Source organism: Herpailurus yagouaroundi, unplaced genomic scaffold, assembly GCF_014898765.1.
Source record: "Herpailurus yagouaroundi ecotype Mexico unplaced genomic scaffold, PumYag 188, whole genome shotgun sequence".
NCBI lineage: Eukaryota > Metazoa > Chordata > Mammalia > Carnivora > Felidae > Herpailurus > Herpailurus yagouaroundi.
In genome coordinates, this window is record NW_024412419.1 from 33261041 (window position 1) to 33279166 (window position 18126).

An 18126-nucleotide genomic window follows, 5' to 3' on the forward strand; every position below is an offset into this window, starting at 1 on the left:
CACTGGGGGAAAGATGCTGTGTTAGGGATTCTCATTGCAAATGAGATCCACCTATCAGAATGCCTGCAAGGTGGTTTAAAAGAGCAAATTTTATATTTTTTTCTTTGAAAAGCAAGAAGAAAATGTGTGTGCTATATAGAAAGCAAAGCTCTCAAATCTTTACTGGTGGTAGGCTTGAATCATGTTTGAAAGAAAATTATCTTCTAAGAGGTTGAGAAGCATTGAGCCAAGGCATTTCCTTGAAGGGTAAACAGTCAAGACTACTCTGGTCATTGAATTACTCTTTGTTATTTAAAGAAATAAATATCGGCTGCTCATTTTGTGTTATACCAAAGATTGGTAACTGGGAGACATTAATTGCTGATCCAAGAAAATACTTAAATTATACCTTATTTCCTTCACATGTGAAAGTGTGCCACATTATATACGGACATAACGAGGAATTCTAAAGCAAATTTGAAAGACTATCAGATGAATATCATTTACATGAACACAGTGGATTCTATTGTAAGAACTAAATCCACTGATAATTTATGTGGGCTTGCAAATAAGTACAAACTAGAGGTCACGTTTTTCCCCCTGCAAGTGCTTATTTCTGGTGTCACCTCTTCCTATATTATTGATTGTATGACACATAAAGTCACTAGCATGTAATTAGTCAGAAATTAATGCAAGGAAGTTCTATTAGGGATCAAGAGGAATATAATATATCGATACCAGAAGACTATCGCTTGGACCAGTTTTATCAGAACTGATTTATTAGCTACAATATTCTAACAAGTGGTTGGATGTGTAACTGTTTATGGGTTAATGTTCTTGGATGCAGAAAGGAGGCAGATAAAGGGTACTAAAAGATGTAAAAAAAAATTAGTGAAATGGAGAAACATCCAACATTTATCTCCGTACCATCAGATAGATACATATTCTGACACTGTGCTCTCTTGGGACATTAAAAAGGAAATACTATATGACCAAAGGGTTGACATTTGCAAGAGTCTGAATACTGGGTATCTATTGTCTGTCTTTTGGATGAGGATACCAATTGCACAATAATACCTTTTTGGTCTTTATTTCTTCAAAACATGAAAACAAAAATGAAGTAGATGACAATGAGAGAAAACATTCCATACAGAATATGCTGTATCACTAGTGATTAAGTCAGAAACAATTAGAAACTTTATTTGTGCCAATAACGTGTACCATTTATAAGGAACAGCACAATTAGTGCACTTCCCCCCTAAAGCTGTGCACAATACACACAAAATAAAATGAAATTTTACACAACTACAATTATTAACAACCCTGAACAATCAGAATCATATTTTCCCTATAACATGAAACTTTAAAAAGCAAACAAACCAAAAAGCTTTGAAATTAAAATTCAGTGGCAAGAATTTCTGAAAGTCCTCTGTGAAAATCTGCGGGATTATTGACATTCCAAATATGGCTAAAATTGAGTGCAAAAATCTAATATTTAAACAACTCATGTCCTTTGACTATATTTACTTGGTGTTTCTAGGCTAGCTTTCCATTTACTAAATCTTAAAAAAAATGGGTTAGAATGTGCCCCCAAAAGAGGCCACCAGTTTTGGACCACGGCCTGCTGGGGTGAGTCTCCTGGAGATATGAGGAACAGTAGAGGTGTGGGGCATAGAAAAGTACTGTTGTCCAACAAAGATAAAAACTGGGATTAATTGGACCCGTTCAGTCCTCTCGATCACCAACATGATTGCCTTTCTTGGCTTACAATGGGGAGATGTACAGATCTGCAAGATTGGCCAAGGATACATAGGATGCTTCCCCTAACCTGTGCTTTATCTCTTAAGTTAAAATCTTAGATATTTGGACAATTGTATTTGTACAGTTTCAGTGTGTTTATGTTAAGAGTTTTATAATTGTTTTTTCCCTGCAAGATAAAACTTTTCATATGGCTGTGATCACTTTTACCCACCGAGAGAGCAATCACATTAGCTGTGAGCCCACTGAGGGCAGGGATCTGGGCTGTCTTGTTCATGGTTTAGTCCCCAAGAGTAGCACAGTACCTGGTATATTGAGTAGTAACCAGCATTTAATTATTCATTCAGTCACTGGATGTTTATGAAATGATGAGTGATCATGATTAATGAGTGGAAGAAGAGAAAGTAACTCTGAACAGCTTTTATCTCTTAAGTATCTTTGAATCGATACAGAGGGCCAGTGGTGTCTCTGGCCTGGGATGCTCTATAGAGAAGTCTCTGAGACAGGACCAAAGTCATTGCATTTTGCCTCCTTACTAGACTCACTACTTTGGAATGTTGGGTTTATCCATGCTCTTTGGTATTCTGAAATAGAAAGAGCCATTCCTTTTCCAGGGTTAAAAACCTCCCAGTGCAATCCTCCTGGGAGGCACTAATCTCATTAAATTGCTTCCTCCTTAGTCACAAGTACAGAAGATGCACTTTTAAAGGCCCATTCGTCTCCCTGGCTTCATTCCTACTCAGGAACTGCAGGTACAATCAGAGGAGTCTGGATGTTGAAAGTAACAGGGCTCAAAATAGCCTTTTACATTAAAAAAAAAAAAAAAAAAAAAAAAAGAACAAACCACTATCTGCCATCTGTCCCAGACAGAGCAGAAGTGAAATAAATACTTTGGGGGCAGGGCAGGGGTGGGTGTCAGGGAGGTGGAGGCTCTCAAAGCCTGGGCACATCGAATCTGGCCACTGCTCTACACCTTTCTCCTTCGCCCTCCTGAATCATCAAGAGGTGATTCTTTAGAGGCCTCTGGTGTATTCCACGTGGCTAATTTTCCATGAAGATAGTTGGTAGTTTGCCTGCTGTCCTCTCAGTAGCTTTAACTTCCCAACGAACTGTTATTGCTTCTTAGAAACGAATGTGCAAGTCCATGAACAATAAGCCATTTTCTCCTTTTATCCCTAGTAAAATCAAACTCACAACACAAACGTTACAACTCAGGTGAAAAGGAGACTCACTTATATCTTCAATGTCCAGTCAACGTTGCTGAATGGGAGAACAGTATGCGCTATACTCTACTATATACAGATACGCTTATTTTGTTTTTCATCCATGCACTGTGTAACAGGTATCACGACAACATTCCCCAACAGGCACACGAAGAAGGAGCAAATGTTCAGTCATGACTGGAACAGGATTGTGCAAGCCATGGATACTTTCAAAAATAAAGCTGACAAATGATCCCAGGCAACAGCGAACATGGGACTGGGACACACATGATGCAAATGGAAAACGATGATGTGCTTTTTTGAATGGGGTTATTCCTGTTTGCTTGAGAGATGGTGGGCAGGAGGAGGAGGATTGGGATGGGGGACCTGGGGGTTAGCCAGGCTGGAAAATCAGAATAAGGGCCTTGCTAATCATAGTCCAGACCTGAAGAGATAAGAAGTAAATGATTTTGCACGTTCTTGGGAATCTAGGCACGTTATTCCTGTACCTGTTAAACAAGACTGTCAGGCATCATATCTTTAAATGTCAGACTGTATCTAGAGCCCTCACTTCTCCTGGCTCCATTCAAGCGCCCATGCTTCTTCTTGGAGGCAGCTTTATCTCTGCTCATGTCCCAGAGAGAAGCACGAAATTTAGTGATCGAGTGAAGACCTGCCTCTTCTTCAGTGCCCATGTCCTTTCTGAATCCCAAATAATTTGTCAAGTGTTTGGAAGAGAGGGCAATTGTAGCGATTTAAATTTTTACCAAAAACCCATTTGCACTTAGATTGGTCATCACCTCCCGCAAGGGAAACAGAAACGTTGACCCTCCCAACAAAATAATACAAAATAAAAGTCAAACGTCAGCCACCTCCCAGCCCCCACCAAAAACAAGCGGAAACAGAAAACAAAGACTTAATGATTTATGAACCTGGAGAGAACACAGTCCTTCTAGGCTGAGCTGCACAGATGCCCCTGCCTCCGTGCCTCGTTCAAAGTGGCGATGCCCCCTGGGAATAAGAGGTGATGGTTTCTCACTTCCGCCCTAGTACAGAGTATGCTCTTGAAGCTGGGTTCCATCAGCAGGTAAGTGAACATGACAAATGTCAGTTTCCTCTGTTCATTATACATAATATTTTATGTATATATTTATATACGTATATATATATAAATTTACTATATCTGATTGTTCCTTTAGAAGCCTTTTATGTGGCAGTAGGCCTCCAGGGAGGAGAAGAAAATGTACAAGAGCCATAGGAGCACGAAGAGGCAGGATGTGAGGAGCTTGGCAGTCCGGGGCCCACCCAGCTCACCTCCGATCTCCGGCCTTCGCCGATACAGCAGCACCCCCACATTGATGAAAGCAAAAATGGTGAAGAGAGTGACAGAGAAAGCTAGCGTGCCAGGGGACACTTTGAACTGTTCCCCGTTGGCTGCGTGGTAGATGGCAGCGATGGACCAGGCCACGCCGATTCCCAGGAAGACGTTCACCGCGTTGCTGCCAGTGACGTTACCTATGGATGCATCTGCGTACTGGTCCTGGGTGGCGGCCACTTTGCTTGCAAACGTATCTGTGGAGGAAGAAAAAAAAGGCAGTGACACTCAATATTTTAGGTCCGTGGAGTACTGGAAGCTTCCGCGATGTACTCTAGGGTCAAATCCCCTGACGGAAACCTCGTGACCAGGAGGAGGTTTTCCTCTTCTCTGGAGTTCCCCTCCTGTGGTCAGAACAATGGGATCTAGACATCAGAAGTCAAATGTTTGGTGTTGGCTGTGTTACCAGATGATCTTGGGTCAATTTCTTTGCCCACAGGTAGCACAGTTCTTTGTGAAACTGAGCTTGCAGGGCAGCATTTTTCAGAGTGATCATGACCCGTCTACATTAGAATCACGTGGGGTCCTCAAGCGTGAATGGTACACGGTTCCATCCAGCTGGGCTGCATCAGAATCACCGGGGCCCAGGAATCTGCTTTAACAACATCCCAAGAGATTATAGGTCACTAAAGCTTGTGAATGGCTATTGGAGGGAATTGCTAAAAGGTTCTGTATCGACAGCTCTAGGTTATAGATGAGGAAGCTAAGGTATCAGGAGATCTTTCCAAAGATTCAAGAGCAAATCCTCAGTGGAACTGAAGCTAATTGAATCATTATTAATAGCTGGCATTGGCCTAGAGCCTTAAGAATAGGAAGGCCGACTCACCTACATTACTGCACTGATTGTGACAATTCTATGAGGGGGCACACTTTATAGGTGAGGACACTGGGCTTCTGGACAATACGTGATGGGTGCAACATCACGCAACAAGGGAGAAGCCATCTCGGGGCTTGCGCTGGGACCTCCCGCCGTCACTGCAAGTACTTGTTCACTGCAGGCAGCATCGTACCTTTCACTATGCCATGCGTACCAGTGGCCATTCTCAAAGCTTTGTTCGCCAGTAATCCCGAGTGCATCTTCTTCTGAAGATAGGAAAATCGTGGTCCATACAAGGAGTAGGACAGGCGACTGATATTCGCGATGAGTAGAGCATAGGGCATGTTTGTGCCATCAAATCCTGTCGTCACAACTGAATGTGTGACCCCAGGTGGATTAATTTCTCAAGCCTCAATTTTCCAATCTGTGAAATGGGGATAGTGACACCCACCTCAGGGTGCTGTTGAAATGCTATAGGTAAAATGCTTATCTATCTTGGTGGAAAGTAAGAGTAGCTCTTTTTGTTCTTTTGCAAAGACCATGTGGGTAAAGCTGGCTGATCAGTTTACTAAAAGTTGAGGCAGGATCCGAAATCGCTCCTTTAAGCACATAAACAGAACTTGCAGGATACTCGGTTTCTTTTCCGTTCAGCTCCCTTGTTAGTATCGAAGTCCTCTCAGTTACCTTGGCGGAATACCTTGCACAGTAGGCTTATAGAAGACATGAATAACTGTGAGATTGAACTCCTATTTGCAAGAGCCAGTAACAGCAGGTGTGATATTACCGTAAGGTGCCGCGTCATCTACTCTGGTCCTCCGGAGGTTCCTGGGATGCTCTGGGCAGGCATGGACTTGTGGGATATCTGGATCACTTTCTCCCCTCTTTTGCTACCCTGTTGCCACCATCCTCCTCCTGTAGATCTCCAAGGGGGATGGTACATCAAGCATGCAAGCTTCTATCAACCTGTAGATTTTTGTGCTTTACTCTGGGTGAGTTGGTTATTTAGGTTGCTCAGAGGATAGTTCCCAGCAGCATCCCTTTCTTTTTTGAAAGGAAGTCAACATGGAGGGCCCATCTCATTAATCTTGACCTTTCTGGTAGAAAGCAGGTTTTACTTAGTTTTATAATTAGACAAACGCTGCCTGCTCTGTACCAGGCACTATCCTACATGTTACACGCGGATTCTCATTCAACCTTCTTAGCCTTAAAGATTTTATGGTTTGGGAACACCTCTTGGACATGTCAGTAGAACAAGGATTTTTAAACCAAATTGTTATAACTTCAGAGCCCATTCTCCGTACACCCTGCACTGTCCCTCCCAGAAAGGCTAAAGTTTTCCCTTCCTCATTTCAGATGGCCCTGTCCCTTCCCCTCAGAAACTCTGAAACTGGTTATCCCAGAATGCTCTTTCCTGTCTCAGAGCAAAGGCTGCAGGAGGGGTAGGCGGTTTGCTCAGCCACCCGCCTGTATTTGAGCCGCTTTGTGTATTCAGATCACACACCGCAGCCCCATCAGGACTATCATGGAGACTGGCGAGTGAAAGCCAAGCGAGGCAGATCTTAATGGTCTCTTGCACTTCATCATTAAGAGTTATTAGGAGCGGCAGCCTCCACAAAATGAAGTCGTTTTGCTTTTCTCTTTCAAGGACAGAGGGCTGAGCAGGGGAAAGTGAAGGCAAAGAGTGGAAGGCAAGGGAAAGTAGCTCATGGCTCAGCTGCTTCAGAGGAACACTTGAGATGTTCTGTGCTGACATGGCTGTTGGCACCAGCTGGTGGTGAACAGATGGCTGTGTTAGGCTGGGCCCAACAAGGTAGGGGATGATCCCTCCCCGTGCTGCAGGGGCAGGCGACCTGGCACTCACACCTGCTGACCTCCCCTGGCCTGTGGCACATGGCACACAGGACTTCCTGGGTGCCCCATCTCCACTCCAACCCTACGCTTTTCTGGAGGCTTCTGCCACTGTGCCAGAAGGGGATGAGGCGTAAAATCAAAGATTCCCGGGGCCCAGGGACCCTGAACACCCAGACCAGTCCTTTTGCCTGAAAGACGTCCCTGGGTCTGCAGGGATGTCTCCCTCCCTTGTTTTTCAATAGCCTATTGTGAATACTGAATTGGAGTTCTTGTAACAACAGGTTCCTGTTTTTTCAAATGCCTTTCTCTGGACTCCCTACAAGATGAGTAGTGGAAGTAATTAGCTGATCAAAACAGTGAAACCTGTTTGGGGCCTATTTGAGTCTCGTAGGTTTTATTTACCTGGGTTATACATCAGGCCTTTTATCTGCTTTAATTCAAAAGCTATGTAAAAATTACAGAGACACATGCAAACCCAGACCAGTAACCTTCCCTCCATCAGAGACGACTCTGTTTTCCAAATAAAGTGTGATGGGATCTCCCCAAATTGCCTTCTGTCACTGCTCTGCTGCTTAGTGCAAAGAGCAACGCATCACCATACGTTAGACTGCCAAGCCTTACCCTGGACACTAAGCTTATATCCTGCTTATGGCTGAGCAAGGCAAAGCCACTCAAATGCCATTCCCCAAAGTAAAATCCGAGAAATAACTACCGCTGTGGTCTCAGAGGGGTTGTAATCATATTCAGAACTTGGCCCATTTAACAAACACATGAGTCAGGTTTCCCATGTGATTGGCACAAACTAAGACATGTTGGTAATTACATATAGGTGTCTTCCTACCTATACAGCTTAGGTCAGATTTCTAGTAGGAATTGTTGCTTTTAACTTCACCTTGAATTCTGAGGCATTTTGGATTAGTCCTACAGTCTTAGACTCTTGGTTCTGCCTCCTGGTACCTATGACTGTAAATCAACAGGGAAGATTCAGTCGGGAGACAGTGTGGCTGGAACTAAACCATACCTCACAGAGTCAGGACATCACTGTTCTCTGCAGACCTATCCTGACTCTGTATAACCTTGGCCAAGTCATCTGGTCAATGTGCACAATAGGTCGGCACATTCTCCTTTCCTCCAGGAATTGTTACCTGAATCTTGCAAACTTTACAGCGACATACAGACCAAGCCTTTAATGTCTCTTCTGTAAAAACTGATACTTATTATATTCCTGTAGGTCTCACACAAGGTTTATTATCTAGAGCAAGGGTTTCATCCCAGACGATTTATTCTTGACTTTTAGCCTATTTGGGGGGGCCAGCTGTTCAACCCTCAAGCACTTTGTGCCTCAGGAACTGACACCGATGGTGATTTTAATTGGAATCCAGCCTGCTTGTCAAGGCATGGTTACTTCCCCAGCACCTGTGAATTACAATATAAGAGACAGACCAGGGGGTACAGAGCTTCATGGTATAGTAGTGAGAGAAGCTCATTAAGGAGACAATCGTAGGTCTTATGTGCGCTGTTGGGTAAGACACTTCACTTTTTTTTTAGTTCTAGTTTCTTCATCTAAAATAAAAAATTTAGAAGATCTCTAAGACTATCCCTAAGTTTACTGTTTGGGTGGTGTGCAGAATACATCAAAATACTAAATTCATATGTATGATTTTGCTGTGTTCTTTTTTGTAGGAGTTTGTACATGAGCACCCATCTTCATTAGAACCGATTAATCTCATTTTAAAGAATGGCCTAAATGAAACATTCAAAGATCCTAGGAAGAAAGGTCTCTGGACCCAAAGATATTGCCATTGATCAAATTGTGGCAATATTTATGAAACTAAACCACACCGCCCGGAGTCATTTGCCTTTTCAAAATAGATAAACGTTGGCAAAATTATTTACTTGAAACCCCTCTGACCAGCCAGCCATTTATATGCGTGACCCATGGTATATAAATGGTGGCAGTGACGACCTTTGCAAACTTGGTGCGTTACGTCAAGTTTGCATACCACTGGCGTGGGAAATACTGGGAGCGCCTGGTTCAAAGATCTGGGGCTCCACCCTCAACCCACTTAATCAGGCTGTCTTAGGAAAGGACACATTTTAACAAGGGCCTCACGTTATTCTTCTTTATACTAAGGTTTGAGAACCATGGCTCTGAGCCAGGGAAATGGCTGTTGCTCCAAACACCCATTGTTTGGGGGGCTTTGCTGAGAGGGATAGATGTTTCAGTTTGGGGGAAGCAGCTAATTTCTCTTGGAAACAGTGATGCCCTCCGGTCTAGTGGTGGTTTGACTCAAACACACACTTGGGTGGGTTTAATGGAGGGGCCGGGGCTGCCCCTCCAGTTCTAATGCCCTCCAACTCTTGAGTTATGCTATGTTCTTATTATTTTTAAACCTTGTTCCAGCATGGATGCTATGAAAGACCAAAGGAGGAAGGAAATTTACTTAAATTCGTAGAATTCTGGCTCCACCATTCGCCAGGTAAGAAGCTTACCTACTTCAGAGGGTTTTGAAAGAAACCCTGTTAACCTGAGCAGCACGCAGATTAGGGCCTGAGACCTCATGAGTGTTCAGCATTATTGGCTATTTTTATAACCCAGTAGCACCAGATCCTAAGAGAATAAGTGGTGGGGAATTCTGACTCAATGTGATAGTTCTAAACTTTCAGGGGGTTATAACATCCTTTAAAGACTGCCTAACTTTATGATCATGTGCATTTAAAAATGCGATAAAGCATAAAATTATTCTCAAAAATCAAAGCGATTCTTTATTTTGAAAATTCCATATAGCCTGAGTCATGGAATGGCATTGGAGCTCTTCTAGTTTTAAGGCCCTAATCTCACTAGTGACTGAAAGGCAAGCAGGCAGGCATCTATTCTCCTCTAGGCGCTTTTTGTCTTGCTTTTTTAGAATTCAAATGAAAATCATTTACATGCGAATTCTTCTGTCACTGAGGACTTTGAACAAGATTTTGTCTTTAGTTGTGACATTTACCCAAGTAAATACGAAAACCACACTGCCTCACACACGCACTCCATTGGTTCATCTCAAAAGAATCCTTATTTGACTTTCAGGTGAAGTGCAAGAGGTCAAGGAATTACTGATGTTGATGGATTAATGACCAGTTAGGAGTTGTAAAAACAGAAAAAGGGAAGAACACTTCAATGAGATTTCTGCCCATAAAAGCTCCCTGAAAGAGTGTAAAAAAGAAATGGAGATGGTGACGTGACTTATTTTTAGAAGGGAACAGAGGTAAGTAAGCTCCAGAGGATTCGTGTTGGCACATCGGAACACCTGCTTCTACTCATTTTTATCCCCAACTGCAAATCAGAAGCACCAGGGCAACATTTGAAAAATACTAGCTTCCTAGCCCCACCCAAGCTTCTGTTTAATTTGTCTGGAGCACCAGTATTTTTTAAAGCTCCCCCAACCAGACTGAGATCCGCTAACCACTCAGAGCCTTTGTTTCTTCATCCGTGTGAGGACAATGGCACCTCCCGGCTAGTGTATGGAATAGCCCTGATGCACAGATCGTCGAAAACCAGCCTTGTTTTGTTACCAAATAACTGTTTTCATTTTGATATCTTTGCAAGGGTACCTCCAGGACATTGTTTTCCTGTTTTGTATTTGAAATCCTGGGAGATTTGAAATTCAAAGAGATTAATTCTAATTAAAAGGGCAAAGTAATGGGGGTTTATTTTTCTGAGGAACACAAAGTGGAGGAGAGAATGAACACAAACCAACAGTGCTATTTGATCTGCCTTCCAAAATGTAATTTGATCCGTGCTCTCAAAAGAACATGATAATACTCCACTCTTAAACACACCCATAATGGGATGATTGTTCAGTATGATGTCCACGAAGATTCAAGAGAGGATCCAAGGTTCCCCTTCCTTATTTAAAGGTCTAGCTTCATGAGGTTTGCTGAAATTTTCTCAAATCCCTGGTTCTAAATCTTTGAGGTCAACAACAACTTTTGAGCCTCTCAAAGAACTCTAAAGGTTTGTCTGAGATGGGGCTAATTCAATTCAATTCAATTCATTCTGTTCAATTCTATTCACTCCTCCCCATGCCCACTCTTGACCTTGAAAAAAGCCCCAAACCAACTAGCTGGGTGTGGAGCAAAGAAGTGGTATTCTGACCTGGTTGTCTCCTGAGACTTGCATTAACATGGTCTTGGAGTGGACCAGATTATGTATGTTAAGTGGGTTTGGTACTTTCACTTTGGGGGTCCTGCTTGTCTATTTCCCCACATAAAAAGGTTCATGCAGATTATTGTGGTGGAAGTTGCAACGTGTGCCTGATAAAATAAGGGGTGCAGGGTTGACTGACTTGAGAGAAGTCTCCTGTCTCTGTTCAAGTGGTAAACAGGCAGCTTGATGATGACCATAGTATTCCACAGTTCCCACTGAGTTCATGTGAATCATTGGTTCTGCTTGGCATTGAGAGCCTTAGTAAGCAGAGGTCACTGTCCATAGTTCATTTGGTCACCTGATTCCATGTTACTCTGTGGTTAACCACTGTTGTTACTGAAGGATGCCAGTGCTGATTACTGTGGACTGCATAATGTCTCTAGTTATAGTAGGAAGGAGCCTAAGCTATGGAGTAAGACCTGGTCCTGGTCCCATTTACCATGTACTGGGTGTGTGGCCTTGGGATAACCTCTCTGTAAGACTCTGATATCTGTAAAATAGCGAAAATAAAAGTCCCTATTTATATAGCCATAAAGATGATCAAAAGAAGCACTACAAAATGGCTCAGGATGGTGTCCGGAAGTTAGTAGGTGCACAGCGAATATTTCCTATTTCAGAATTCTTTCTTCTGGTGATAACAAAGGGAATGTTAATGATATTAACCACTTTTTATTATGGTTTCCTTCAGCTAGGTGATTTAAGGTTAATAAACCTATAGGATTTAGGGAGAATGTGTTTCTGCCTTTGATGTCCACAAATGATAGTGGTGATAAGGGCAGTGATAGTTAACATTTATGAGACTCCTAGGCGAGGCTCTATATATGGCTTCCCATCGGGGCACCTGGGTGGCTCAGTCGGTTGAGTGTCTGACTTCAGCTCACAGTTCATGGGTCTGGACCCCACATCGGGCTCTGTGCTGACAGCTCAGAGCCTGGAGCCTGCTTTGGATTCTGTGTCTGTCTGTCTGTCTCTCAAAAATAAATAAACATTAAAACAATTATATATGGCTTCCCATGTAATCTACAAGACAATCGTATGAAGTAGGAACTTTTATTATCTTCATTTGATAGATGAGAAAATTGAATCTCTGAGTATAAGAAAGTTGGCTAAAGTTATATAGCCAATAAGAGGTGAAACTAGTATTCACAAACTAATGTGCTCCTAGCCAGAATTCATGGTCTTCACCACAAGTGCACTCTGTATTGACTGACTTTATGCATAAGAGCGTGGGGTGTTGACAAGGACTAAATAACATACCTGAAATTTGAAAATGGGCAAAGGGTTCCAAGAAAATATCCAGAAACCTTATAATGTTCACCTCTGACTATAACTACACAATACTAAAACAGCTTATCAGTTGAAAGAAAAGGATTAAAATGGTTGTACAGAGAAACATCAACCTGACTCCCTTAGAAAAATATTTGTACGGGTCAGAAACAGATTAAGAAGGGGCTATTTCCATGGATGACCCTTCATACCTTTAGGACAATATTAGAGATCACTGACAAAGTAATTTTTTCAATTCCTAAGTTCCTGGCTTCTCTTGCTGTTACATTATAGTACATAAAAACAGGCTTGAAGGAACCTACTTTTAAAATAACATCAAGGTTCTGGTATTTTCAATTTTGAGCCAGAATTTTATTACTTTTATAATGAACCTTTATTAATAATACCAAGTCCATGAGGGTAAAACATTGTTGAGATTTAGATCAGCAGCATTTTGCTAATTTTGAAAAGGCAAAAAAAGGGCAGGTTTGGGGCTACAGCAAGTAGCTGTCACTTTCCCAAGCCACTTTGTTATTAGATACAACTGGAACTCCTTGCCTCCAACACAGTCCAGGGTTGCCTTGCGTGAAACAGTCAGTGTCTTCCACCTTGCTGTTCCTTCCTTCCCCATAATCTCCCTCTGTCCCTCAACCCTCCTTGCCTTTGAAGCCTGGTTTGTTCTTCTATGCTTTGTTCTATTTCTGGAACATCTGTCTCCTGTCTGAATCTTCTCAAGTCCTGCTTTAGAGATGGTAAAGCCATAGGTGCCCCAAGCCTTGCTAGAACTACAGGTAGCTGAGTGGGACCCGACAGAAAGACTGTACTATAACTTGGAGAAAACAGAAACGCTCACTGCCACTTCCAGATAGCCCTAGTAGGTTACAAGAGAACTTCCCTTTCAGCTGGGCTATACTAGTATAACTCAAAGTCTACAGATCTAGATAATATGCTGAAGACCCCCAACATGTGCCCGTGTCCTGTGGATGGTTACCCAGTTATTTATTCCTCATAAACCTTCTTTTTTTGAGAGGGGTTGCTTTGTGCACTATGAGTTCAGGAAAGCGTGTACACTACTAAAAGTAGGCAAATAGAGTCATCTCAATAAACAGTAAAGGTCACTTTCAGTGATCAGGGCTATGGTAGTGGGATCCTAAGGGGGAAGGCATCATAATACTGCACACACAGCAGGTGCATCTCAGCAGGCGTCAGGATGAGGAGGGGGGTGAGAGTAATGAAGAGATTTCCTGGCCATCAGGGGTTTCCTGGCCTGGAATTTAGAGTTAGGAAGGTGCTCAGGACAGACCATAAAGTGGAACAAGAATCTTGAAAAACAAACTTCATCCACTATAAAACTTTTCTGAGGACGAGCTGTGAAGGGGAGAGATCTATGGGTCCTTGTTTCCTTCGAACCATTCTTGTCAGGCAATGATGGACTATATGACAAGGCCAGAATCCTCTCTAAATTCTGTATCTGTGTTATGGTAACATTATATTGTATTTACTGATAGTATATTCCATTGACTTCAACCCACAAAATTACTTCGCATGTTCATTTGTTAAGAGCTCTGTGCCCTTAACATTTCTGAGAAGGGATATAATACCCAAGCCTTCCATCGTTTGTACCTGGGCTCTTACTAGAGTTGTAATTTGGAATGCAGAGACTAGAAAGTAAGGTGTAGAGCTCCATCCAGGGTGCTAAGGATACGTGATGAGGCTGAGCTCTAATGTCATATTTTGTTCTTGTCTCTTTCCCAGGCACCTAGCACTGCTCTTGGTAGATAATTTTTAAATGACTTTTGACAAAAATTTCTTATTTTTACATCAGAGCTTTCAGAGCTCTTCCATAGATGTTCTACTATTTGTTCTTTCTGACAATTCAGTGGGTGGGTGCATGGATGGGTGGGTGCTGTGTTGGTTTTTTTTTTTTTTTTTTTTTTTCAGGGGAGGAAGCTGAAGCCCCCTAGGAGGCAGAAGGAATGTGAATGCAGGGGTGGGCTTAGAATCCACATTTTGTGATTTCTGGTGCCCGGGGTCTCATGCTGGAGGCTTGTTTCCAGGATCTCTCATCAGATTCCATTCTTGCCAGATATTATCCCACGCTCTGAACCTGATGACACATCTAGATTGCCTAACTTCCAGGGCTGCTGTGGATATCAAAGAGATAATTTATACAGATGTACTTTTAAAACAATGAAGCTATGCAAATGTGGTTACTGTTGAAACACTTTTTGTGTTAAGTGCAAATGCCCTGCCCTCATGAAATCATCATTCACCACTGATGCCTTAATGTGGATCATTGGTTGGATATTCCAAAGTAATAACTAACACGGAACATTTAGATTGGGAGGGGAAGAAGTATTGGGAAGAAAAACCCAGGGAAGTTGGGTACTATCCCCTAAGAACAGATGTTGGTAGGGGTAATAAGAGAGTCACAGCTGTCAGAGAAGAAAGTAAACCACCGAAAACCTCAAAAGGGTTATGTAAAGGAATAGGTCAAGAAAAAGTAACGCTTTTTCATAATTTCTAAGGTTAGAACTGCTGGGATAAGTTTGCAGGGGGATAACCAGAGGTTTGAGTGAGTAGGTAATTTTCCAATGATTGGTGTATAAGGAGTCATACTACCCTATTAAAATACCCCTCCGTGTGTATAGTGTATACATGCTCTTGAGTCCAGGATTCCATAATCCTGTTTTATTTTCTTCTCAAGAATGTTCATCTCATTGCTATCTGAAACTTTATCCTATTTTTGTTAAGTATCTGTTTTCTTCCCCTGGGGTATGCACTTTGTGGGATTAAACATCTGTCTCGTTTATCCCTCTGTATCTACTATGTCGAATGGGGTATACTACTTAGTGGGTACTTAATATTTGTAGAACACATGAATCAAAACACATGCAAAATGGCTCTGAATCCTATGCCTTGCTACTGTATCATACTGCTTCCTTTGATCTGATGTTTAAAAAATGGTTTTAAACTTAACGTCTAATGATTTGTGTAGAGGGAAGATGTCTGGAATATTTGATGATCGAGAATGCCACATTGTCTCACACTCTGTGCTTCCTGGCATCATCTGTCAGAACACAGTTTTTTATTTTGAATATTCTCACTATTCCTCTGTAGACTGAGCTCTGGTGTAGAAGTTGTAGAAGAAAGGGCTTAATCCATACTCTCAGGAAAACAAGACTTGGTCCTGAAGTTATCAATGTCAGGTTCTTCTAGGTGGTTTGACCCTTGTCTCCCTACATGTGGAACTCTGGAAGCACAGATGGAAACAGACAAAAGGATGAACATTTTCTGGTGTGGTCTCACGCTGGATGTTGACCCCTTTCTGAGCACCTGACCAGCGTCTTCTAATTGGACAAGTGGGTTAGTTTAGGGCTTTTGCTTTGCCATTTTTCAGCTGTCTGAAGCATCATCATACAAAGAATCCTTCCGAGAAGGACATTTTCGTGATCTTTTTGCACATTTGTGGTTAGTTGTTGTTTCACAACTCAGGAATGACAAGGTATAATTTGTCCTCTGCTGGCTCCATTTGCGGACCCCAGTGGGGATCATTTCACTTTGGAACCACAGCAAGTCTCGCTTGTTGTCTCAACCCACGAGTTTTTAGGGCGATAACCTAATAATAGCTTACAATTTATGGAGGACCCTGTCAAAAAGCCTCCTGGGCTCCAGAACAGGAGGGAGAGAGGGGAAAGGAAACAAACACGACACAGCATTTCCTGATTGTAAATAATAGAACCAAAGTGGCTATTTTCTCCTTAGCACGAAACGTAGGATTTATATGTGCTGAGTTAAACAAAGGTTATCTAATATGGCCACCAATAGATTTGGCATTTCTGGGTCATGCGCCAGAAAAGGTGGCTGAAGAATGTGAGGCATTTTATGGATTTAAATCCTTTTTGTGGAATGAAGCGGAGTATAAACTGGTAATATATAGCTTAAGTTTCAGTCCTGGGCAAAGGCAGGATGTGAGGTCTGTGCGCTGAGGAGCATTGATGGCATTCCAGCTGGCTTTCTACTTAAATGCCAAGCACCATGATTTCATGTCTGTGATATGCACTATCCCCAACAGGTATTAAAATGCTTTTACAGTCACATGTAAGATTTGCTTTTTAAATTGAATTACCATTTTATTTGCCTTCTCTTCTAAAAATAGCAATGAGCCTTAAAGTCATTTTGTTTCTCATGCGGTGCCCATGACATGGCAATTAGGTTCTGCTTTTTTTTGTAGCCCACTTTTTTTTTTTTCTTTTGAATTCAGTGATAATATTCTGTGTGCAGGAGACAGTGTTCACAGCCTGTGTTCTAGGCCCTGGTCTCTGCTCTCTTCCTAATGGTTTTCATGGATTTGTATTGATCCAGGGGCCAATGACCAGTGTCTACAGGGTGACAGCTAGGGCTGGGGATAATAGTAAGAAGCTGAACTCATGAGAGTTGCCTCATTTTCAATGTGTTATGATTACCTGACTGAATTGGCCACGGATATTTAGCCTCTATAGATCATTAAACGGGGGTTTTACCCCAAGATTCACAGTGCTAATTCTAAATACCATTGTGTGATATTTTCCCCCAGCAATTTCAAATATATGAGCTAAGGCTACTGTTGTGGGGAGGGTAGTGGGATTGTTTTAAAGGGTGCACATATCTCTATATTCACAAAGCAATAAAGACCAAAAATATCTCATATTTGTAGTTTGCAAATGACTATAGAGATGTTATGGTGAATAAAACAAAAATTATCTTAAAATTTTACAGAATCTGAGGTAAATCCCTACATTTATGTATTACTAAAGTATAGTTACCATCATGTGGAGGATCCATGACATTTTTACATTCAAATTGGTCATGGAGAAACGCTGAAAGAAGCCGAATCTGTGGGGTCTTCAAAGTTACATTAGTGGCTCCCTGGGGCAGGAGGCAAAGGTGGGGATTACCTGTCCGTAGCCAAGAGGGAAGAAATTCATGTGGGTAGAGGTGGGGATTACCTGTCAGTAGCCAAGAGGGAAGTGATGAAATGTTCTAAAGCTGGATTAGGGTAATGATTGTAGGGCACTGTAGATTTGCTAAAAAAATAAAAAAATAAAAAACTCCCTCAACTGTACATTTCAATGGGTGACTTTTATGGTATATAAATTATGCCTACAAGGTTGTTTAAAAATGCAGCCTGAGGCCTGAATTTAAAAGAAAAAAAAAAAAGCACAACAGTGGTTCTTGAAATTTTTCATTTTCATTATCTAATTTCCACATGTGAGAAGGGAGAAATGAAAGTTATCACCTCAACATTATTTTCAAGTCACTTCTAAGAGACCCAGGCTATTGTTAGTCCCCTTGGAGCAAACAGGCCTAAGGTCTTCACTTGTTTTTTTTTTCCCCGTTTGCAATATACCTCAAGACTAAAAAGGAGAGGAAATCTACATTCATTCGCATTGCACATTCATAACACCAGCTCTCTGAATACAACACACACACACACACACACACACACACACACAAACCACTGAACGGCATGATGTTTCTGCCAATATCCTTGCTTTGTCTGACCTAGACTAGGCAGGAAGGCCCAGAGAAGACTAGGGTGAAACATTTTTAGTTTCCCTTCTTTTACACCATGATTTTTGTGGGACTGAGTGAAGGTGGTTGGCGTGGGATTGGGGCACTAATCCAAAGACAGGCTTATGTCACA

At 42.0% G+C, this 18126-nt stretch overlaps 1 protein-coding gene and 1 long non-coding RNA gene across 14 annotated transcripts in view; one reads left to right on the forward strand and one right to left on the reverse strand.

Moving 5' to 3' along the window:
* Positions 1–1053: 1053 nt before the first annotated feature.
* SLC8A1 (solute carrier family 8 member A1) overlaps positions 1054–18126 on the reverse strand; it is a 387431-nt gene continuing 370358 nt past the window's right edge. For all 13 annotated transcript variants that reach the window (XM_040496602.1, XM_040496604.1, XM_040496606.1 and 10 more), the window contains one exon: positions 1054–4511. In XM_040496602.1, coding sequence (XP_040352536.1) covers positions 4135–4511 — 377 coding nt within the window. In that variant the 3' untranslated portion in view covers positions 1054–4134. The remainder of the gene's footprint in view (positions 4512–18126) is intronic.
* Positions 4521–10233, forward strand: LOC121044380 (uncharacterized). The gene is made up of 2 exons (XR_005797276.1): positions 4521–5608; positions 9387–10233. It is a non-coding gene; the product is annotated as an uncharacterized LOC121044380 (long non-coding RNA).